Below are 24,611 nucleotides of genomic sequence, written 5' to 3' on the forward strand. Positions count from 1 at the left end.
GCGGAGAGAGACCGCATGTTCAGATATAACGAAATTACCAAGCACTACAGATTGGGGAGGCAGCGTTACCCGCCACCACAATCCTCATTAAATAAGCAGCAGGTGACAGCGCGGCGCCTATTACAAACAAACACGTTCCCAAACCCAATCGCCTATAATCATTGTTACCCTGATCTCTACTCAGACAGATGTAAACACTGCAATCAGCGGGCGGACCTCGAACACATTATCTGGGCTTGCCCCAACAACGTGAAGGGGCCAAACAACACATATATGAATACGGAGCACTGGGAGACCGCGCTGCTAAGCTCAAGCATCGAGGACCAACTACAGGTCATCGGGCAAGCCGAAAATGCCGCTGGGACCCAAGGACTCTTAGCTGCCATCTAAGGGAGGGGGGATAAACTCCTCTGACACTTGCCGTTTTAATAAAAGTTGCTTCCCTCTCTAGGTGTCTGGGCTCTCAACTGATGTCTTCACGCTGCCAGTTGGTTTTCCATCCTCATTTGGTATAATATCCTCAAGATCTCTATGACTGTGCCTCTGTTTGGCCCACAGTACGCCTTGATAGCTTGCGCCACCCCTATGAGCACAAACAGTACTAGTGACAAATTTTCATGTTCGCTAGAAATTAAGAAAAGAAACATGGTTGATCCCTCCCTCATAAGAATCGGTACAACACGAAAGTAAAACGTGTCTTTGCAGAAGTAGTTAAATGTTTACTTTACATTGATAGAACAGAGCTTGCATATTGGTGCTCGGCAGCTATAGCATCGTTTAACGCGTATGCACCCACGTTGACGCATGGTGACACGTCTCCATCGCGACGACTGACATCCATGATCAATTATTAAACAAATATTTATGGTAGCTGTAGTAGTTAACGGTGAGAGCGTAATCAGAGAAAATGGTGTGACAGCCAGAAGTGCGTCCCTTATTAGGTAAGGTCGCCATTTAAAAGAGTTATTGAACACCACGGCGGGACTAGAGGAAAACGCAACGCGCATCGCGTCTACCCTCTAGCCCGGTCGCGTTTTTTCTCGGGGCAAGCATAAACGGGGAACGCTGTGTTACAGGCAGGCGAGGCAGGCGCGCCTCGCAGAGCTATTTTTAATATGGGTGGATGCTATGAGCGCTGCCGAGGCTTGGGCTAAGGCCACCAACTCCCGGTATGTAAAGGCGTTGACAAATGGCAGTTCTATGTGAAACGCGCCGAATGAGACGGACACGTAGCAATGACGCATTGCAGGTGCTAATCGCAGAAACCAAGGTGATAATGCATTATTTCACTTTGTTGCTCCCAGATGGCCACACCAGCCTGCCGACCGAGCACTATGAGAAGAAAGTGGAATAAAAAAGGCGCGTTTTTAAAGCCTCCAAAATGTGTGACCGTGGCGCAGAGGATAGCGTACCTGGCATCTGTAGTCGCGGGCCGAGAGGTCGTGGTTATGACCCCCGTTGTTCGAACTGTATTCTTTGCCATCTGATCGTGTGCATTTTTTGACGTCCCTGAATATGACACCAAAGCCTTGGTGTACCTCGGCATAAAACACTTTCATGTTAAAATGCGCGCTCTCTACCTGTGTGTTCCTGTTTACGCGAAGGAAATACCTCACAGAAATATTTTCCAAGAACACCCATGCACCCCAGGCTACACCGATGCTGTCATCAGCATGGTTTTTCCCTTCGATATACAACGGTGCCTTGATGCATGCACATTCGCTTGCAGTGTAATCTACAGCTTTTAAGTCAAATCTATTCACCACAGAGGTTTGTGAGGTCATGGTGACTACGCTAAAAATACCTAACGAGATATATCCGTTAAACTTGAACATTTTATGTTTTGCCAGTATATGATAAGGATGTTCAACATTCATATTTCATGCTGAACCTGGCCAAATTTTAGTCTTCGACAAATCTTTTAGCGACATGCTCAGCCTCTGTTTCTACGAGGTCAATTTGCGTGAAATATAATCTTCAGTGTCTGTTGTAATCCACAACATTATGTGATAGCACAATCGTATTAGCTTGCTTCAAATAGGAGAGAGAGAGGGAGAAATAGATGAAAGGAAAGGCAGGGAGGTTAGCCTTGTGCGAGCGACCGGTTAGCTACCCTGCACAGGGGTGGGGAGCTGCAAATAAAGTGTAAGTCTATGTAATAATCCTCCGAAAGCTTTCCACACCTAGCTTGGCACGTATTAGGCAGAGCCTCCAGGATCGTAGGCGTTCGAAGCGTTCTCTACTACAACTGGTTCTGCAATGCCACTGGGATCGACCCACCTGTGACGTAACGATGGTATCATGTATTGACATCATGATGTGTCGTCAGAAAAATTGGCGATGTGTGACGTAATGATGACGGCATCACGTTATAATTTCTAAGTGCGCAGCAGTTTTCTGGCCCGGGCTCTCGTATGCTGTCGTATGGTGTCATCCTCTCATGTAGCTTGGCGTAACGCTGGCGAAACCATGTATAGCATAGCCATCTCTAGCATATTGAGAGCGTGCTCGCGCTAAGGAGAAGTCATCTTCCCCTTGTTCTTTGAGCTCCTTGATGATGACATCAAGTGCGGGGAACTTAAGGGGCCCAGGCTGTCGTATTCCGTCGTCCGTTGGCGTAACGTATGGAAATCCACGTATCAAAATAGGAAGCAAACGAGAAAAAGGAAAAGAGGGAAAGAAAAAAAATAGTAGGAAGAAAAATTGAAATAAATCGAAAAACCAGAAAAAGGCACAAAAAATGGAAAAGAAAGAAAAGGAAAGAAAGAGAGGGGGAAAAGGAGGAAACCGATGAGAAACGAAGAAGGCTGACCAGCTCCGCACTTGCTTCAGGCTTGGACCACAAGTGCGAACCTGCCTTAATTTTTTGAATCCCTTGTGTTAACGTCGCGGACACCGCCGCTGACGGTCCATTTTCGCGTTTGATGAGAAATCTTGGGCTTTCGCCTTTAAATACATATCCACATTATTGTACTATATCCCACAGTACTGTTTCTATGTGTGTCATTACGTTTGATATTACCAGGCTAAGGTTATACAGTGACCCTTCAAAAAACTTGCCACTTTACCCAACGTGCACTATAACACTTTGAACATGCGTATGGTAACCACTACTAGGATCTTCCTTGTATTACAATATACTTCACGTATTGGCTTAAAAGAAATCAATTCATTGGTAAGTATGCCGAGTGGTAAAACGTTCTAAAATGAAATAACATGTTTTGTATTTCTTGCTATAATACACAGTTGAATAGTGTGCTGGTACCGCTTGCCCGTGTTCGGCGTGTGACGTCAGAACAGATAGCGGGGCGACAACTGTGTGGCAAAGGTTAACGCTGTTAAAAATCCAGCAAAGGTTAGCGCTGTTGAAAATCTAAACGCCCCGAAAAATGTCACCGAACTGAGAAGCTTGCTCGGCATGGCTAATCACCTAGGTCGCTTTTTGCCTCACCTGGCGCAGACTACTGCTCCGATGCGTGCTCTTTTGCACAAAGATAGCGAATGGGTCTGGGGGTGTGACCAAGAAAAGGCGCTCAACGAGCTGAAAGGGCTAATTTGTTCTGCGCAGTGTATGGCCACGTACGATGCAACACTTCCTACCGTCCTTTCAGCGGATGCATCCTCTTTCGGACTGGGAGCTGTACTTTTTCAAACGCAGAAAGACGGCCACCGTAGACCAATAGCTTTCGCATCTCGATCCCTCACTAACACAGAGCGGCGATACTCCCAGATAGAAAAGGAAGCGCTAGCACTGACGTGGGCAGCCGAAAGATTTGACGAGTACATCCGTGGCCTAAACGTTACCTTCGAAACGGATCACAAGCCCTTAGTGTCCTTACTAGGCCAGATGGCCATTGATGATATGCCCCCGAGAATTCAACGCTTTGGGCTCCGACTAATGCGCTATCTTTTCAGTGTTCAGTACGTTCCCGGCAAATCGCTAGTCACAGCCGACACCCTTTCGCGGTCTCCAGTTGCATGCAGCAATTTTGAAAAGGCCTTGTGTGTGTCAGATGTCACAGCATACTCTAAGGCGTGTTTGCTTGGCTTGGAAACGTGCGACAATTTTTTGTCTAGAGTGAGAGAATGTCAAATGAATGATCCCATTTGTAAACACCTGCGCAGGCTGTGTAAGGCCAATTGGCCAAGGAAACCGAATGTTCCTTCTTTCCTCATGCCTTACTGGCAAGATAGAGCATGCCTTAGTATGATTGATGGTCTCTCGCTGAAAGGAACAAGGCTGGTAATCCCACTATCTCTAAGAACAGGTGTGCTGCGCAGATTGCATGATGGGCATCAGGGGATTGGGCGTTGTCGCAGTGTGGCTAAATGTTCTGTCTGGTGGCCAGGGTTGAGCACCGAACTGGCACAGTTCGTGAATCAGTGCACTGTTTGCGCACAGCATGCTCAGCAACTGGCCGAGCCCATGATAGCAACCGCAACGCCATCGTTTCCTTGGGAGAGAGTGGGAGTAGATCTGTGCGTAATCAACGGCCAGGCATACCTTGTCGCAGTGGATTATCTTTCACGGTACCCTGAGGTAGTCAATCTTCCTCCACAAAGTCTGGAACGGTCATTGATAGACTGAAATATATTTTTGCTAGGCATGGAATCCCTGAGTGTGTGGTGACAGACAACGGTCCTCAGTTCGTGGCCACCGAGTTTGAACAGTTCGCGGTGTCATACGGGTTTCGCCCCGTCACCGTGAGTCCGAGGCACCCACAGGGGAACGGGGAAGTAGAGCGAATGGTTCAGACGGTTAAGCACCTCATTCTAAAGTCTAAAGACCCTTACCTGGCATTGCTGGCTTACAGGGCGACGCCCGGCATTCTTGGAGTCAGTCCTGCTGAAGTACTTATGGGTAGGCGATTGAGGACAAGAGTCCCAATGCTACCGCGTCACCGAAATCCGGAAAAAAGCGGCCCGAAAGAAGTCGTGGCCCGCGACCAGGAGGTCAGGCAGCGGCAGTGCCGCTACTACAACCAACGCCATCGTGCCAGACGGCTTTCCAAGCTAGAAGCAGGGGACCTGGTCTGGGTGACAGACATGCAATCCAAGGCCACAGTCCTCGAACCAGCACCAAAACCGCGGTCATATGTAGTTCGAGCAGACGACGGTGTGGTCCTCCGCCGAAACAGGAGAATGCTTAACCGTCTACCAAAAGAAAGGGCGCACACGGAAACTTACGAATTTCCAGAAAACTCGGAGGAGCCAAGCGGGGCACAAATGGCTTGTACCCCAGATGGCTCGACAGCAACAGATTCAGCGGTGCCTCCGACTCGCGTTGTGGCCAATAGTGAACCCACTCCCATTGTAACGCGGTTTGGTAGAGTGGTAAAGAAGCTCATACGACTGGGCATTGATGAGTAGTGGTTTGGTGTTTTGTTTTGTATAACATATATTCTGTTTTGTTTGGTACAACAGATATTCTCTATCATGTATGTGCGCATGTTCCGGTGCTTGGAATAAAAAAGCGGGGATGTGCTGGTACCGCTTGCCCGTGTTCGGCGTGTGACGTCAGAACAGATAGCGGGGCGACGACTGTGTGCGCCAAGCTACCTTGACCAAGTGATGTTCCCCGGAGTGTATATTATCGACCGGCACAATAAAGAAGGGGGTTTTTCCTTTCGTCACCGAGAGCGCAGCTCGTCGACTGGTTATTGCGACACGCATACGCGTCGCGCTCGTATGCAGTGTCCCGACAAATAGGATGATGGAATATATTGTATAATGTTATCGCTGTTGCTAATAATCAACCTCATTGTGCCATGCCCCCACACTGAAGCGGACATCTCATAATGAGACGCAGCTCGGAGCAATAAGGCTTCCTTAGCAACATATTCATTAAGTGCCATGAATACACATATAGATAGCTAACATTCCTGGTGAAACGGACTTCATGAAATTTTGGCGTCGGAAAAAACAGCGTGAAAACAGAACTATTCGATCGTCTCTTTTTAAAAAGTAGCTCTGCTAAAGCTGTTTTATTAAGCGTTTTGTGTGCTCGCATGGTATCCTTGTCTATCAGAAACGTCTTGCGTAATTTGCAGTTAAGTATATGTTCTCTTATTCCAGAAAGAGTTTCTGCACCTAGGTCATACTCACAAATGCAAAGACAACAAAGTTCGATATGTAGCAATCTTTCATTACATTCTTCTTCAGCCGGTGGCGTCTCGTACCGATGCTTTTGCAATAACACGCTGATATACTTAGTACACAGTAATGAAGACGTTCAAATACGTACCTGGCTTGTGTGGTGGTCCGGGTTTGAGATTCAGAGATGCATAAACTGGTTCACCTATCCGGTGGGCGAAAGATAGAAGAATGCCAACATGAGTAAAACACACGCACGATAATTTATTTTCTGAAAACTTTGTTATCAAATAATTATATTTACATGCCTTTCTCTCTTTGTGTATAAACTAACGCGATGCGTTTCCTGACTTCTTCTGCCCTTGATCAACAGGCCAGCGGCGACACAGCCACATTACACTAGACATAAATAATTGAGATGAGTTCTTGGCGTATACAGGTATGAAATTACATTAGGCGATTTTATTAGTAATGAAATGTACCGCTGTGCAAGGGGCTAAGAAATTTAGAAACGTTTCTCTCTGTAGCGCTTCAGTGCATACCTATTGATATCACAGCTACCTATTTCTCGCCACACTGATCTTGTAGTAACATATTGCCAAACCTGGTGTGTTCCAGTTATGCTACTTTCTCTGAATGTTACGCGCTGCCTTTATTAAAAAGGCATCAAGAGCTCGAAACTGTGATATGTAAAGTGTGAGGCAATTTTCCTATTGAGCAATTTCCATAGTGTTTATTGACGAAGCCTGGTAGACAGAAAATGCATGTAATACGAAGCATTTCTCTGTCGGCCTTCGTTCATCACGCAAGAAGAAAGTTCCGCGTTAGTCTGAATGCAGCACAGAACATATCTAGAAATGTTTGCTGCCAATTTATGTACATGATGTATATTCCCGGCTAAGTTCCCGGCTAAGCTGATTTGTTCTATGTGACACTAGCCACTGTCTTAAGATTGGCATGGTGCATGTTCACTAGGACACATACCACAAATCAACACTGTGCACGGGTCCATATGGATGCCATTATTCCCTGTCGCTCAGCGAGGAAAATATTGCGCTTTGCCTAACGGATGCGGCCACCCCGCCACACCACACTGGTGTGCCTCACGCAGTGTGGCACCATCACCGAGGCGCCGCCGAGCTGTTGCCTTGCGATTGGCTCCTGCTGTGCACCGTTTACTCGGCAACTTCTGGCATTTCATTCAGCATGCAGCACAGAACATATTTAGAAATGTTTGCTGCCAATTTATGTCCATGATGTATATTTCGCGAAAAAAACCTCTCTGTGTACTAAAAGAAAGGGTCAATGCGCGGGCGTTTAAAATGGGAAGTCTATGGCGCCCTGTATCTTCCTTTACAACATCGCTGTTGGAAATGACAAACAGAATATCAGCGTACTGGAAGTGCATCTTCAACATATGTCGGAAGCAATAATTTTTGTCATATGTATGTGCCGTAGCTAGCGTTTGTGATGCGGTCCTGTACTAAGGGTTCGCAGCTAAACGCTGCATTTTTTTAAACATTCGCTTGTCGCCAGCATGTCATGTTTTGTTCTCACATCGCTGCCCATACGATCTCGTTTGAATGCCTGTGTCACTTTGTTTCAGAACCCGGATAACGGGCATCACTTTTTACTCAAGATCGGTTGGACTTCACCGACAACGGGAGCTAAATGCATCTCATGCTTAAAGTTTTCATTAGCATTTACTCTGCTATTCCTAACGAGTGCTATAAAGGCGGTGATAGGCAGACGCATCGTGCCACGTGATGAGTGATCAAGAATGCGAAATTGGTTTCAATGCAAGAATCAGACGCCCCTGATATGGAGTGTTACTATGGACTTCAACGGACAAAATGCTGTATAACACGTGCTTGTGGCTATATCACGGGCAACGTGGCATTCTAGCAATATATATTGAAAATGGTAATGAGATATGTTCTCGTAAAACTGGACAATACGACTGCAGAACTAGTATTTTACAAAGTGGAAAATTTATTATGTTTGCCTGAATATGTCACAATAACGAAAAAAACAGTATTGGCGGGTAAACTGGAAACAATATGCAGGTTTTTCTCCACCCTCTCCCCATCCCTGTTAAATCCTGCTGTTCGAAGCTTGAACAATGCATACTATACCTTACCTACACCCCATGATGGGAAATCAACTATGTTCGGTGTGTGTAAGTCGCACGCTACGAACACGTACAACGAGCGTACGGCGGCGACGTACGAAGCAGTCGTGCGCAAGTCACACTTTCACACCGCAACCTACGCGGTTTTTGATCTGGCATGCACTTACTGTTAGAGCTTAAGTTTAGGGTGTAAACATAACATCAACGCGGTACGTACCGTTTTTACCAATCACAGCCTCCACGTGTGTCGGCCCTTGTAACAAGGCTATGATACAAACTAAGCCCAATAAGAATAGAATGTTCACGTCAAGGACTCGCATCCTAGTTCAGTACCTGAAAAGGAAGTCACTGTGTGATTATATCCGCCAGCTCCTATAACATTGTGTAAATATCTGATAAACGCATAAAACTGACGTCTCTATTGCCCCGTCACGGTGGTCTAGTGGTTATGACGCTCGACTGCTGACCCGAAGGTCGCGGGATCGAATCCCGGCCGCGGCGGCTGCATTTTCGATGGAGGCGAAAATTTTTGAGGCCCGTGTACTTAGATTTAGGTGCACGTTAAAGAACCCCAGGTGGTCGAAATTTCCGGAGCCCTCCACTACGGCGTCTCTCATAAACATATCCTGGTTTTGGGACGTTAAATTCCAGATATTATTATTACGTCTCTATTACACATTCCTCTTCTTCGCGTTCTATTGGCCTATCTTTCTTGCCAATGCGCAACAGCCTAGTAAGCGCTCATTGATCAGTGTGTTCACATGTTATGTTGAGGTGAAAAATAGTGCTTCCTCGAGAAAAGTAAATTGGTATATTCTAAAGTCCACCGAGAAAAGCATGGTGTCTGTGCGACGCTTCTGCAGTTCTTTGCGGAGCGTTGCTGGAAGTTTGCTGAGTGTTTTAGTAGACCTACGAACTGTTCAAGCAAATATATAGTATTATCGGGCGCGTTAGTTGAAGTTATACGGCCGTCCTAGCCTAAAGCACTGTTGTCAAACCTCTTTCTAAGCTCCTGTTTTCGGCTCTTGCACTCGCAAAAGAAGACAAAAGCATAGAAACTAAAACTGGTGGCAGTTACGTACATGATACTATGGTGGGAGTGCGAGATTGTCCACTAGGTGAACGTAATGAAGGTATGTTTCTGCAGAGGCAAATAATGAGCCTCAGTGCTCTGTACCACACAGTGTGGTCGTTAGATGATAAGTGATTGAGGACGAGTGGCAAAGTTAGGCATAGAACACCATTCTTCACCCAGTTAATACTACAACGGCCTGCTCGCGTGGATATATGCATTGCCGTTTTAGGCTACGTGATATATCATTCAGTCAGTGAATCAAAATTGTTGTTTTAAGTTATATGTCCGTTACGCGCTAGCCTCCTAAGCAGCTTTTCACTACGGATCAGTTGAAGGGATTATCCTGTCGTCGTATCATGTATCGCGTTGTTGCCACGCAGCGTCTCATGTCTCGCATCAGTCTCACGCAGGTGCCACGTTTAATACAGATATGCAGAGCAGGCTGCACGTTTAGAAGGTCAGCGCCTGCTTGCCCCATGAACAATAGCGTTGCCGAATGGCTAATTCGCCTGTCCGAGCCAGCGAAATGGCAGCGCAATACCAGCGGCGGGAGTTAGACGCACCGCGCTCGGAACAAGAAAAGTAGCAAAACAGTAGAAAGATAACCACAGAACAGAACATAAACAACCGCGAAACAAATACAATAATTACAAAAAAGAACAGAAAAATGAGATATCACATAGTCACACGAACAGAACAGAAACGCGCATAAAAAGCAGCACATAAGCCATGGAAAGGGCAAAAATACAGAAAAGAACAGATAAGCACAAGATAAAGACGTGGTAAACACAGGCGAATAAATGCTCCGCAGTTTATGCAGCTTTCGTTTGGGGTTGGAACTGGCTCACATCTTTTTTTTTTCAATTTTAATTAGATTAGCCAGAGTTGCTTAGTGATTTTCGAACCAAATTATGATGGTGCCCAGCAAATGGTTCGATCACATGTGTGGACAGTAGGTGGACTTCCACGCAGGCAACCATTCGAAGGTACACCCTTAAAAAAAATGTTGTAGTACTTACTAACTTCGGTTTACTAACAACTTGTCACATATAGTAATACCGTGTTACTAAGTGCGGTTAGTAACGGGGAGGTAAGTACCCGTTAGTACCTTCGCCGTTAAAAACGGAATGAGTAATGCTTACTACCCTTCTGTCACATGTAAGAGGTGACAGGAAAATGCGATAGAAGAAGAGGAAGACATCAGGCGTAGCGTGACGTTGCGCGAAGAGGATAGAAGAAGAGGAGAATCAAGTGGGCGATATAAAAAAAGGTGACGTGGGCATACGGGCCCCTTGGCGTGTTCGAACGTCCGCGCGTGCGCTTGGGACGAGCGTCGCCGGCCTGTTCCGGGCGCTCCCGCTCTTCCTCGTTCTCCGGACCTGGACCTGGGATTACCAGCAACGCCCAGGACGTGCCATCGGCTGTTAGCCTGAGCGCACCGACCTACGGCACCGCTCCGTAGGCTTCGACCGAGCCAGTTTCTCTTCCCGGGAGACGCTGGCCATTTCAAGGACGTGCGACGCCCACGTCCATGAACCGAGCATTCCAACCTCAACCACCACGCCAACACGTGTCCTTCAACGGACCAAGCCCTCCCGATCGATTAGGACGCCGGTGACCATGTCAGCGTCCCCTCAACGTCTCGCCTCATCGTGCGTCTGCACACACCGCCGTTTGAAAGCGACGAACGCTTTGTACTCTCGGGTGAATTGTTCCTTTTCTCATTCTCTGTGTGATAACTTTGTTGAGAGCCAGTTTTATTTTTAATTTTTTTTATTCGCGTGAGTTTGCCCTGCGGCATCAATACACGTTACACAAAATGGTGCAGCTGTGTTTCCTCCATGAAGTCCGGGAGGGACCTATGGTTCGGACCGTATATCCATAGCTGCAGATCCGGTGGCCTGGTGTGCTGAAGTCCTGCACGCCGCAGGTGGCGTGGACGAGCCGCTTGTAGCCCAGGGCATGTCCATAAGAGGTGGTTCAGGTCTGCGTCCCGCACCGGCGCAGGACAAAATGGGCTGCTTGAAGTTTTGTCGGTGTAGCCCACTTAGCGCGGATTGAAGGTGTCACAGCCGCACTCACGCGAACTCTTCGGAGCGATACCTTCTCTTGACGAGTAAGTCCACTCGGGAGGTCATGACCACGCGGAGGTATGAGAGCTCGCGTGGTGCGCCGAAGATTTTCTTTGTGAATGTCCACAGTGCCAGTTTTATTTAGTGCAACAGTATGGAGAGCTGGGCGAGTTGGTTTGAGGACATTCTTAGAAACACTTCGGCGCGCACACAGGGTTATATATTTCATGTACTTCCTTCAATAAACTTAGTTGTGAGTTCGCGCCCGTTTGTCTTCTCGCCTTTCGTTTTCGTCTTTTGTGTGCGCGCCGAAATGTTTCCAAGAATTATTTAGTGCGTTCCTTTTTAGTGTATTCCTTTAGTGTGTAATTAAAATCGTTATGTATAACGCTCTCACCTTTTCTATTCTTCCTGGGCGACTGTTGTCGAGAGATCCGTGACACCTTCTCGTTACAAACAAGTAAAATATAGGTAGGAATGATTACTACACAAATAGCAGTAATCGTGATGCTTTCGCCTTACGAATCACTTGTTTTTATAACGGTCTAATTCGGGAGCATCAGCAGTGCGATATATCAATAGGTAATTATGCAGAGAATGCCATGAATGAGAACAGCACACATACACAACGGCAATGCTACGTGACACTTTTTTAGGGGCGAAGCGCACTAAGGACTAGGCTTGACCGTTATGTGGTGTCCGTGCTCACGGCACATACCCGATGTTTACACCCGATGAAATATCAGTGCATACGTGTGCATGCTGCGATTACGGTTACAATTATAAAGCCTCCGAAAAATGTCACATGCGGCACTCAAGACACTCCTGAAATAGCCTAATAAAAATCCACAGCATATCCACGGAGTAAATGATGAGTGGGGCGAAGCTCCGGAGGGAATCATCGGTAAACCGTGAATACTCCGAGCGAAAGTGAAAGCGCTCCAACAGAGAGCGGATTTTATTACAATGGTCCCCCTAGCGTACGTCACCGCTCTAAATCGAACGATTGCCTCTAGCAATGACACGCGCCATATGTGAATCTTGCGTGAATTCTGCCCAGTACATCATCAACGACATGAGATCGGGCGCGTTTATACTAAAGGGTCGGTGAGAGTCATGGCGACTTGCAGCTCACTTTAATTTTACATGTACGCTGTGAATTTGTATTGTTTATTCACGCACAGGAGAAATCTCACACAGGCACTACCTTGGAGGTCAAAATCCAGTGTATATATATACGGGGTGGTCAATGAACAGTTGTGCAGCGCGAGCAGTCGGTTTTAGGGGCGAAGCTCCTTAAAGCGGCATCCGTTCGTCCCCGTCGTAGTGCGTAACCAGTCTTAACGCTAGTACCAGATCTTGACCTCCAAGGTGGTGCCGGTGGGAGATTTCTCCTGTGCGTTGTTGAACAATAAAAAATTCGCAGCGTGCGCGTTAACTAAAAGCCGAATTCTTCTGTCTCTCATTCCCCATTAGCAGCCATTGGCATGTTCCAGTAGGAAACGTTAGTAGAAGTAGAAGTGTAAGTGTTAGCTAAAAGCCGACTTCTGCTGTCTCTCATCCCCATTAGCAGCCATTGTTTACCTCCAAGGTAGTGCCTGGTGAGATTTCTCCTGTGCGTGATTAAACAATAAAAATTTTGTTCAAAACGCCATTGATTGATGAAATAAACCAACGAGAGACGCCAGATGTTTTCTGAAAGCAAAACGAAAAGACGCCAGATGTTTCTAAAGCAAAACGAAAAGACGCCAGCTGCTTAACGAAAGACGCCAGATGTTTTCTAAAACAATGGTTTTCTAAACAATGAAAATTCACAGCGTAGATGTAAAATTAAAGTGAGCTGCAAGTCGTCATAACTCTCATCGAACCTTTAGTATAAACGCGCCCGATCTCACGTCGGTGATGATGTACTGGGCACAATTCACGGAAGATTCACGGTTTACCGATGAACCTCCGCAGCTTCGCCCACTCATCATCATTCACTCCGTGGATATGCTGTGATTTTTTTTTATTGCGATAGCAATTATATGGACAGTCTCGGCTGAATTTTACCGTCGCCGCCGCCGCCGTCATGCATTGTATATGTATAGGTATGTATATTTATATAAAAGCCCCAAAGAAAAATAAGTCAGAAAATTGCTTCCGAAGCGCGGAATCGAAACAGGGACTTCTTGCTGCGCAGCGAGTGGCGCTAACCACTACGCCACGAAACGCAGATCCTCCACGTAGTTAACGGGGAGCGTTATATACACACCATTTACCGCTGGACGGACTCAGAGACGGCAGGCGCTTATAAGCGTTTCTTCATTACCAGCGAGATGGCGCTAGGAGCGCGACGGGCGAATTTAAAAGTCGTCGGCGAGCTCGCTCGCTTCTTCTTATATTTGCGCAGGGAGAACCTTGCCCTTCCGCTGTCTGCTCACGCGGTTATCTCGTGGTGAGGAGACGAGGGACGTGTCACGCTTTCACCGTGGTGTCCGCGCTCATGTTACGGAGCGTACGAAAGTCACTCGAGCTCAAGGGACGCCGCTAAACGAACGAACAGAAGATGAGCGCAAACTATCAAGTCTCACAGCTCGACACTTGAAGCACGCTAGTTTCCTTCGCTGCTTCGGCCGCCTTTGCAACAGGAGCGCTGTTCAAACTGAGAGTATCCATTGGCGAGCCTCACACCGTATAGCATTAGTTTCTTGCTATCGCATTCATTGCTTCGCCCTTGTGGCGAAACTGCGACCTTTTTCAATCAAGAAACTCGCTAGCAGACGCTGCCTGCGCCGGCCTCGCGAGGCGAGAGAGGGGGGAGGGGGACTACAGCATGCATCTGCAACGCACCGAGCGCCTCCGCGCCATCTAGGGATCTTTCTGTGAACTAGAGGTGGCTACGACAGCGCCATCTAGTGAACACTCCAAGAACTAGAGGTGGCTACCTACTACAACTACAACTACATACTACAGAGGAGAGACAAAACGGCACCCAAAGGAGCTTCGCCCCTAAAATGAAACCGAATGATAAATAGAGGCACTACGTTCCCGAAATCAACAAATCTGGCTATCACAATTCTGAAGGATGTGCACCGTGGGATTTGGAAGGTGTGCCTGAGAGTTTGACCATTGACTCTCCATTTCACAGAGCACAAAACAATTAAAATGAAGAGAAACAGGAATCCAGAACTCAAAACGATATACGAATTATAACAAGATAATTAAAATAGCAGCAAATAAAGAGGAACCAAATAAATAAATTTGTATGTATACAATTATACACGTTATGTCACTCAATTTGCATTCGCAATGGCAACGCTCGTGTAACGTCCGGTGACATGCCGGTACGATACCCAGTACTTCGCCACTAGTCATGATTCTCAGTAGTGGAGATGCGATAATTTTAAAGGCGAAGTGCTGTTCCTATCTGTCTATCTACCTAGCCGCATACGTCTGGGCGCTCGCCTGGTCGTCTCCATATTTTTTATTACAGAAAAATTTGCATAGCAGGGGATCAGTGATTGAAAGTCATGATGAATGGACACACTGGTACTAATGAATGGTCATGAAATGAAGAACGCAAAAGGCCTGTTGCGTACATTACGAAATCGTTTTACGCTGTTACGTGTGGCACATATTCGCGTACCACAGTTCATGTTATGCGGGTATGTGCCACAGGTGATTCACATTCTCAATCAACATTAACGGCATACATACATATTGGAACGCAGGGCAAGTGAGCATAATAACAATTGTCCCAGAACCACGATATGATTATGAGGAGGGCCGTAGCGGAGGGCTCCGGAAGTTTCGACCACCTGGGTTTCTTCAACGTGCACATAAACCTAAGTACATGAGCCTCACGCATTTTCACCTCCATGAATAATGCGGCCGCCATGGCCTTTATTCGATGCCGAGACCGACAGGTCAGCAGTCTAACACCTTAACCACTAGACCACCGCGGCAGGTTGGCAAGTGAGGGAGCTGAAGACAGAAATCCCCTGGAAGACGCTCGACTGCCATCCACTCGTCCACGTGGTCCGCCAGAATCACGCAGTGTTCTCTTGTTTCATATGACGCTGGGCGATGACATCATGCTGACCAAGGCTGACATTGGATTGATTGAGAGCCGCTTTGTGACACGCGAAGAAGTCGCTTCTAATTGCCCTGACGACATACGGCTATACTCAGTAATACGGACGCCGACCGCTAAACGCACCTTGCCTTGACGCTGCGGACAACGTGTTATGTCATCCCGCATGCGATAACATAACTGGCTATAGGAAAGAGCAGGGATGCCCTGACCACATGAACGCAAGTGACATGGTCAGCCTGCCGGCCTCAATTTATTTTAGCATCAGCAAGCCGTACATGATCATGGCCAAAATTGACGTAAGCGACGGCCTCGTTAATGAAAAGATGGGCAACTTACGGTAGATCGAGGGTGATGAACACGGTAACCTATTGCGACTGTGACTTGAATTACTGACTTCCGCGCTAGGTACTGTCGTACCAGCCAGGATGAGGCACATCACTACCTCGCATCATCAATAGTATTGAAATGAGTGCCCGTGGGACTGCGAACTACCACAACCACGACATACGCCTGAAAATTACCTGGTGTTAGAGGGCACAGTTTACCCTTGCGGAAACATATGCCATAAATGTATACAAGTGACAAACGGTGACATACGCCCCGGTTGTCTTTACATACGATAAGCGCCGCCCACTAAAGTTGGTCTACGTAGCACTTTGCAGGGCTACCAGCCTCGACGGCCAGACATTCACCAACGCAAAAGATCTTTGAAGGGCCGGACATGTGCCGGCTACATCGACAGACATGTCGACGACATGATACGGCTAGCAAACAGGCCTCTAGACATTCTCTCCAACCGGACCACCATCTTCATTCGGTGTCACAACCACATCAATCACCTCACGTGTCGACGATATGACACGGCTAGCAGATAGGTCTCCAGACATTACGTTCGGCCGGGCTACCACCTCCATTCGGTGCCACAACCACAGCAATCACCTCACGCTCGCCGCTCTCAACGTACAGTCTGTGCACGCGCACGTACGCGACCTCGGAAAAGACGCCCTGCTCACAGAAATTGGCGTGTTGGCACTTTCTGAAAGCTGCAGCGATGAGCCCACTGCAATCACAGTGTTCCAATGTGTCCTCCACAGCAAGTGGCTTCATTCCATGTGTGGCGGCGTGGACACAGAAGAACACGGCGATGTGCAACTTCAAAGTAGGCCGCGTCCCACCTCGCCGGCCGCCAGACACGGAACACACACGCAAGCAACGGAATCGGTGAGGTCTGGCTTGCGCACATGAACTACAATAACAAATACATTCCGCTTGCCGCCACGTATACTTGTGAACTTTCAAGAGGCCCTTCCACACATGCACGCAGGTTCGTGAAACGCGCGTGCGTTTTCTATCATAACGGACAAGTATAAGTACTAGATATCGGCTTACCGCATCTGGTGTAGGTAAGACCTATGTTGCTGTTGTCATCGTTATGCAACTGTAAACAACTGGTTATGTAACACATGTGCGACTCTTCAACCTATGTGTGTGCGTATACCATTTGCGCCTATCTTTAGCGTCATTCCGTAACGTCTCGCTCAATGTAAAAAATTACGCCACAGTCACCTTCCCTCCGCATGCTTCGCATTACACGAGTTCATGGCACGAGGGATCTGCCGAAATTTTTTTCTTTATGGCTTCACATAAGTATTTTCTTATATACTAATTGTATACAGGAGAACAGTGCAATGATACACCATCAGCTGTTAGCTGACTGCATGTTAAAACTTCGACATGTGTAACAATGATTCCACTCTGGAAACACACTCCGGCACATCCATCTGCACTATCTGCGTTTCGACAAAACGAGACACACATTCGCTAGAGTAATCGCGAGCAGGTCTGACTTCCACATCGGTATTTTGAAAGCCCGTTCGGGTTTGCCATATACTATGCAGGCCCAGGCAACGTTTTTAGAACCAATACAGTTTCGCAGCTCCGCTCGCGTGCCGGCACGTGCGGCCGGCGCGTGAACTTACGGCGCTGCTGTTCCATTTTGCTTCACTTGCCTTGGCCCCTGGGATCGGATACGGCAACGCACCGTTGCTCTCAATAGCGCTTTACCGAAGCTAATTGCGGAGGCGGCGCACCCACGCACCTGCCGCAGCGATCCCATACGCGCGAGGAGTAGCCGCTTGCGACGCGTTACGCGTTTCTTCTGTGCTCGCTTTCTCCGTTCTCCGCGCGTGAATGTTTGCGAACGGTGATCACTTCGGAAGCAGTTCTTTCGATTTAGCGTGCGCGGAAGGGACAAAACCATTGAGTTTCTTACAATAATATCTAGAGGGGAATCTGGCGCTAGTGTCTACGCGGGCTCCTTGAGCGGCGCTTCAACCACCATGGGAATGATGGGAAGTACAGGCTTCAGATTTGCTTCGGATGGATTGGGTTCTTGAGATTCGCGACGCTTGTTTGTCGAGTGTAAAACAGAGTGATAGAAAGTTATTGCCTGTTAAAACTTGCTTCATTCATTTGCACGTAAAACTTATTGCAAAAAGTTTCTGTTAACGTGACATGGAACTGAAACCTGAACAAATTCAACCACCAGGGTATGCAATGCTCTGAAATTGTGTTCCAGATTTGGCATCACAATATAATGAATTATTTTCTTTACAACACTTAAAACAAACACGGTTGTCTTTTCCTCGAAAGTACGCATTATCTATTTATGGAAATAACAGTACCGTATTGAGTGAGAAACACTTAACGTGTCATCTGCTGCGATGCCAGATGCGTCTGTCCAAGTGGCCTGCCCCCAACCCATCTCTCGTTTTGTTGTGAAGTCGAGTCAGAGCAGCGTGGCGGTGCGTCTACTTAGCTTCGCCGTCGTTTTGCAGTCGATTTGAAAGAGCTTTGACAAGTAGCGCTTATCACAAAACGTGAACTCTATGCAATTTCCTGCACTGGCATGGGACGCTACATCTATGTGCAGCAGTGAGTGCACGACGCTTTGCTAAAACTGTCAAATACAGCCTGTAAAGATGCAACGTGGCAGAAAACCAAGAAACCTTGCGGTCTTTAGCCTCTTTGAACAACAAAGGCATTGCTTCAGCGCTTTGCAACGCACCCCACTGCCCACGCTTCGCGAAGAACGAAACTGAAACTTTAGAAAAAGATCCGTACACAGCTCGCTAGCTAACGGAATCCAATCCGAAGCTTGTACTTCCCATCATTACCATGGTGGTCTAAAGATCGCAGCGCCAGTTTCCTCTCTAGGTTATTGTATGAAACTCTATGGGACAAAGCTGAAGAATGCCATCTTGATGCACGTGTTGTACGAGCAGCTATAGCGGTCATCACTTGCAAGAAATGTTTTCCTTTTCTGAACGCCAACCCCACCAGAATCGTGTAGGCTAACTTCGCTACAAGACGCCTAACCGAGCCCAGGGAATAAAATCAGGTACCTTGATCAACCATAGTTCACGCTGTACGCCTTGCTCAAGATATCAAAATTAATTCGGCCGAAAATTAGCAACGGTCCTCTGTTTTACGACTGGCTTAGGATGACAAATCTAAGTACATGAGCCAGTGTCATTTTCGCCTCCGTAGAAATAATGCGACTGCCATAGTCGTGATCGATCCGGCAACCTTCAGATGAGCAGCCGAGCATGGTAACCACTGTTCCACCGTGGCGGCTAAACACAGGTTGACGGCAACTGGAATATTCGAGTCGAGAGGAGAGCTAGACGTGTGAGATTGTAACATTATTAGAGGTCACGTTTGATTATCTTTTCGAGGTTTATGAAGCATAGCTTGTGAACTGATCGCTTTTTGAAACAGTCAAGGTTATTGCAAAAGTTTAAACTGTCGGAATCGCGGCTGTCGCGGCCGTCGAAAGCCGCAGCGATGATAGGTCACATGGGGGTTGTAGCAGACGACGTGTGAGGCATGATGCAAGATGGAACTGCAGCGCCGCTAGTTCTTGCGTCGGCCGCCGCGTCCATTTCGGAGAGCAAGCGTCTATGGGGAGCTGCGAAACTGACCTGCTTCTAGAAACGTTGGGCCCAGGAGCACATTTTTTAACTGAGAGAAACAGGATTCCATGTGAATTTAACGGTAACTTTTTTGGAGTCATCTGCAATATATCCCAGAAAAACAAGGCTTCGCAACACGTGTATATTCATAAGTGGTTCCAGGAGTAATTATAGCCCTATCTCTGGGGTACGCAGCTGGTGCCGGTGAGCACCTACGCATTAGGATGAATAGTTAAATTGTGCACCTATAATTATATAGCGTAAAATTTCATTAGGTGAGTGAGGTAACGTTGCGTAGGACTTTTAATCATCAAGCATATTAAAAAAACAATATGTTATGTTTACTTTGCGCGAAATCGCCTCAACATGGCCTAATATACAATACCCAAGACGAGGTGCTAAGCTTAGTAATATCGTCTATATGAACTTGAATGAATCCGCGTGCTTGTAAATAGGTTGTAAAAAGCTCGTAATAATAACGTGTAAGATTCGTTTAACAACTTCGTGTAACAGGTGCATGACAAAAAGTTAGTAACGGCACGCAAGTGGTAGCAACCGTTGCAACTTTAAGTGTCTGATAAAGCAGATATTAAAAACGCAGCAAGTTGGCGATGATACAAGAAAGCTACTAACAGCTGCTGTTAGTATATGCTCGTGGTACAAGCTTTTTCCTAAGTTTTTTTAAGAGTGTAGGTTACATAAAAAAGCACCAACTATTTACATCCGTTTTCAAAAGGTAAGCCTAATATACTTACTCCTGGCTGCAGAGCAGCCGGCAGCAATGCAAGTACCGCGATGGCTGTAGGTGCCCTAAAAGAACGCGGAGATACTGCTGGCAGAGCGGTCATATATACTAAATTTTGTGGGCGGGGTATCAGAGCCACATGAGTGGGCCATGCGATGCACAGCTATGAATAATACGAGATTCTTTTAACCAGTGAATTTCTTTTGTTATTATGCTCCAGCACAGTGTGTTAAGCGGTAAATTGATGTGGTGTTAAAGTGCAAATGACTAAGACCATACAGTGATCAATTCATTTTTAGCCGTGCACTGTCTTTGCTGCATTATTGATGTCGCGTGTCATAGCGTGAATTATGCTGTTTTTAGGCTACTCTTTCTGTCTGCAACGCTGCCAATTTAGTGTGATTCTAAAATAAAAAAGATCCAAAACTCTCTAGAGCTCCCTCTTTCATTGTCGTTTGAATACTTTACATTCTAGTCATCTTTAGCAAGCACCGATGATGTTCCTACCACTTTATTATGCTAGGAACTTTAATGGTAATATAAGTGCGTGGCGTTATACTAATGTCCCATTGCATTCCCAATAAGTATCAGAGAGAAGCACCTTCTTGTGGCATTACCCAGATGGCATTTAATGACTACTTGTATCTGAGTCACTTGCAAAGCATAAAACATCACTCTACGTTAGTCCAGAATAGCGGCTGGCGCTGCAGCAAGCACCCTACCTAAGTATTAGCATACAATAGTCGTCACGTAATCCACATCAAGCAGAAGTTGGCGACAGTGCTCAATATTCGACCTCCTTTAGCTGCCATTACGCAACACTCGCTAAATGCTAGGGAAATCAGTCGTCAATAACAATTTACCTTTACTTAGCCAGCTCGAGCCAGTACTTCACAGAAACGAACGGTTGCGCATGACGGACTTTCACTGAGCGTCGTGTGCGCTGAATTCGCTCAGAAAAGAAGTTTGTACGGCTCGTTATGAAGCTGTATATGTAAAAAAAGTGCGGAACACCAAGAGACTAGCGATTCACTGCAGAAAATGAGCGTAGCAGAAAGTGGACTGCGCCTTGAAGGACCAATCAGACATTTCATAGCAGTATACACATTGGGTGAACTTTATAGCACGATCCTTAACAAATGAGGCTTCGCCTATCAATGCTTGATGTGGGTCCTAGATACTAAAAGCGTTTTGAATCAGTCAACTCGGAACTGATTCTTTCGCGATCATTTCCAACGATTCTAAGCAGACATCTCGCTATCTCTCAACAGTGACTGGGTGCCTAGTGATGAATGAGTGAAAAAGAAAATGTTAGACGAACAAAAGTACATATAAAAGTTGGCGCATTGCTCAGAATTGATGTGTAGCTGTCCCAGTCAATACAGTTGTTGCAACCGTGCGACAGCTAAGATGATATTGCATTGTCTGCACTTTAGGGCTGTGAGGACAATGTTCTGTACTTATATTTTAAAGAAGACATACCTGAGAAGCCACCATAGCAATGAAGACATTGCTGCTTACGTTGAGCACTGAGGGTCTGGCTTGTTTGTAACTGCTGCGGCGAATGTTATTGCACCTCCCGCCTTCATTGACTACATCACCTAGCAATTAGATATCAAACAAATATCCAGCGTCGCCTTGTCGTCTACCACCAATGCTTCCCAATTTGTCGCCACGAAGACTAATTCAATGGAGGAGCGATCTTCTGCAGATAACCCTAGAATACAAATTTAGATCGGAAATTACTGTTCCGAAATTGTGCACCAAAGCAACCTGAACTAACGCACAAGCCCTCACAAATAGGTTCTATATCTTAACAGCGGATCTGTTTAAGCCGGCCGTAACGCGTGCAACGCCCAACAACAACAGCAACAACAAAAGCTGCGTGCCGCGTTGACGTCACCGCGGTTCTCCCAGCAGCAGGGTGCACAGCTTGTGTGCCTGCTTCGCTAGCCCATACACTGCTGCCGCCAGCAGCTCGCCTGCCTGGACTCTGTGTGCAAGCTCTTGGTCGTGCCAGACGTGACGTCAACGGTCGACTGTACATGCTTAACTTCAGTCTATGTAAAGCCGGTGCGTGGCGGCAGAGCGCGGCGTCAGACATGGGGAGAAAAAAGAAGGTTTGCACTAGTGGCCTACCAACTCGTTCGCGAGTGGGGGGCCATACATATATATATATATATATATATATATTGTAGGCATTAATTGGACCTCATCTTCCTCATCTGTACATAACCATCATCAGTCATCGGCTCGGGGCTCTTCTTGGTCGGCGCCATCTTGCCTTTGGCGTAATAAAGCGTCGGCTTAACCGCTTTATTTCAATATATATATATATATATATATATATAGTATAGCGTGATCGGGCCCCGTTCGCATCGCCTTCTCAATGGATAGCCTAGCTTCTGTTCTCGGTACATGTCTGAACCATGCGGTAAGCAAATGAACGTGTGTGCGCGTAATATGGCCGTTTCAAACGATCCTAGTAGGCCTACAGCAAGTACAGTTAAGTGCCCACTGCGCAATATTTCTTCCGTTTGAAAATCAGCGAAAGGGTCCTACGGGTCCAGGAAATAAGAAAAAGAAAAAAGAAATAAGAAAAAAAACGACATAAGAAAAACTTTCCAGGGTGGAAAGAGGTTCGAACCTGGGTACTCTGCGTGGGAGCCCAGTATTCTACCTCAAAGCCATGCCGATGCTTGAAACTGCTTTGCCGAAAGACCCTATACAGCTTTCTTGTCGGGAAGGGACCACATTCACATACGTAATGTAGCGTGGTAGAAGAGTAAAATAAGAACGAAGTGTCACACAATGCGAATTCTGTATCCAGGCGTCACACAATGTTAAGGTATATATATGTGCCCACATGTCAAATTAAAATCAGTTGTAAGTCTGCGCTGTTGTCGTGCCTTCGTCTTGTATCCTGCCTCAGTTTTGTGCTGTTTTTTCCCAAGTTTTACCATCAACCAACTAGCCCAAGCCTCGACCATTGTAAGCGTCCAGGAGGCAACACGCGAAGCATCCACAAAGCGGTAATCTTTGTGGATGCTTTTGCAGCTCATGATGATTAATTATGGCTGAGCACTTTGTAATGCATGGGACTTTAAAACACCCCTCGTTGCGCAATTCGCATGTTTTTACACTTGGCGCGATTCTACGCTTCTGCCACGCAATATTACATGCGTTGAGGAGACTCATTCCACTATATTAAATTCATATAGTGTTTTACAGCGAAAACTGTTATGAGATCACAACAAGGACCGTTTTTGGCGCCGTAGTTGTCCACCGCCGTCGCCGCCGCCACCGGTGACCGTAACCACTATCGCACGAAATAAGAAAAAAACGACATAAGAAAATCTTTCCAGGGTGGAACGAGGCTCGAACCTGGGTCCTCTGCGTGGGAGCCCAGTATTCTACCTCAGAGCCATGCCGATGCTTGGAACTGGTTTGCAAAAAGACCCTATACAGGCTTCTTGTCGGGAAGGAACCACATTAACATACGTAACCTAGTGTGGTAGAAGAGTAAAATAAGAACGAGGTGTCACGCAATGCGAATTGCGCAACGAGTGGGTTGTTAAATGTTCCAACCCATTACAGAGGGCTCTGCCATAATTATTTATCGTCATTAGCCACAACATCAACAAAGTGCACATAGTGCCTTACATGTGTTTAGCAGGTACCACGGTTCTGCGCATAATGACGAAAAATTGCATAGTGGCTGCTTCCTTACTTCACAAAAATTGTGATTTATAGCGTAGTGGGTTCCTCGCAAGTGCACTTCTATTGGTTGCCAAAGAAGCCCGTAAGGCTCCCATGATCCATTTCCTCGGGGTCTCAATAAACTTAATGCCATCTCTCTATCTCTTTGTCACGTTAGCGTATGGTCCCACGAATATGACTCAATGGTCATGACATGAATGACGACATGCCACGCTAGCCGTATCATGTCGACAGACTGTCTGTCGATACAGCCGGCGACGTGTCGGTACGTGGAGTAACCTTTTGCGTTGCTGAGGTACAGGCTGTCGAGGCTGGTAGCCCTTGCAAAGTGGTGCGTAGACCAACTTTAGGGGACGGCGCTTACCGTATGCGAACGCTACCTTGGCGTATGTGATGGTTTGTGACTTGTATATATTTATGGCATATGCTTGCGCAAGGGTAAACTGTGCCCTCTAACACGAGATATTTTTCTAGCGTATGTTCTGGTTTTTGTTCTGCGGAGTCCCATGCGCACTCATTTCAATGCTATTGAGGGTGTGAAGTAGTGATGCGCTTCATCCTGGCTGGGACGACAATGCCTAGCGCGGAAGTTAGAAATTCAAGCCACTGTCGCAATAGTTTGCCGTGTTCACCACGCTCGAGCTACCGCAAGTTGCCCATCTTTTCATTAACGAGGCCGTCGCTTATGTCGATGTTGGCCGTGATCATGTTCGGCTTGCTGAT

The 24,611-nt window shown here is 46.8% G+C and overlaps 1 protein-coding gene across 1 annotated transcript in view; it reads right to left on the bottom strand.

The window, feature by feature from the left end:
* Positions 1 to 20,275, bottom strand: part of LOC119402180 (uncharacterized) — a 47,595-nt gene extending 27,320 nt beyond the window's left edge. The window contains exons 1-3 of the mRNA XM_037669300.2: positions 20,179 to 20,275; positions 8,442 to 8,557; positions 6,245 to 6,298 (exon numbers count right to left, since the gene is read on the bottom strand). Of these exons, the coding sequence (XP_037525228.1) occupies positions 6,245 to 6,298; positions 8,442 to 8,544 (157 nt within the window). The 5' untranslated portion in view covers positions 8,545 to 8,557; positions 20,179 to 20,275. The remainder of the gene's footprint in view (positions 1 to 6,244; positions 6,299 to 8,441; positions 8,558 to 20,178) is intronic.
* Positions 20,276 to 24,611: the final 4,336 nt, after the last annotated feature.

The sequence above is a fragment of the Rhipicephalus sanguineus genome, chromosome 8 (assembly GCF_013339695.2).
Source record: "Rhipicephalus sanguineus isolate Rsan-2018 chromosome 8, BIME_Rsan_1.4, whole genome shotgun sequence".
Taxonomy (NCBI): Eukaryota; Metazoa; Arthropoda; class Arachnida; order Ixodida; family Ixodidae; genus Rhipicephalus; species Rhipicephalus sanguineus.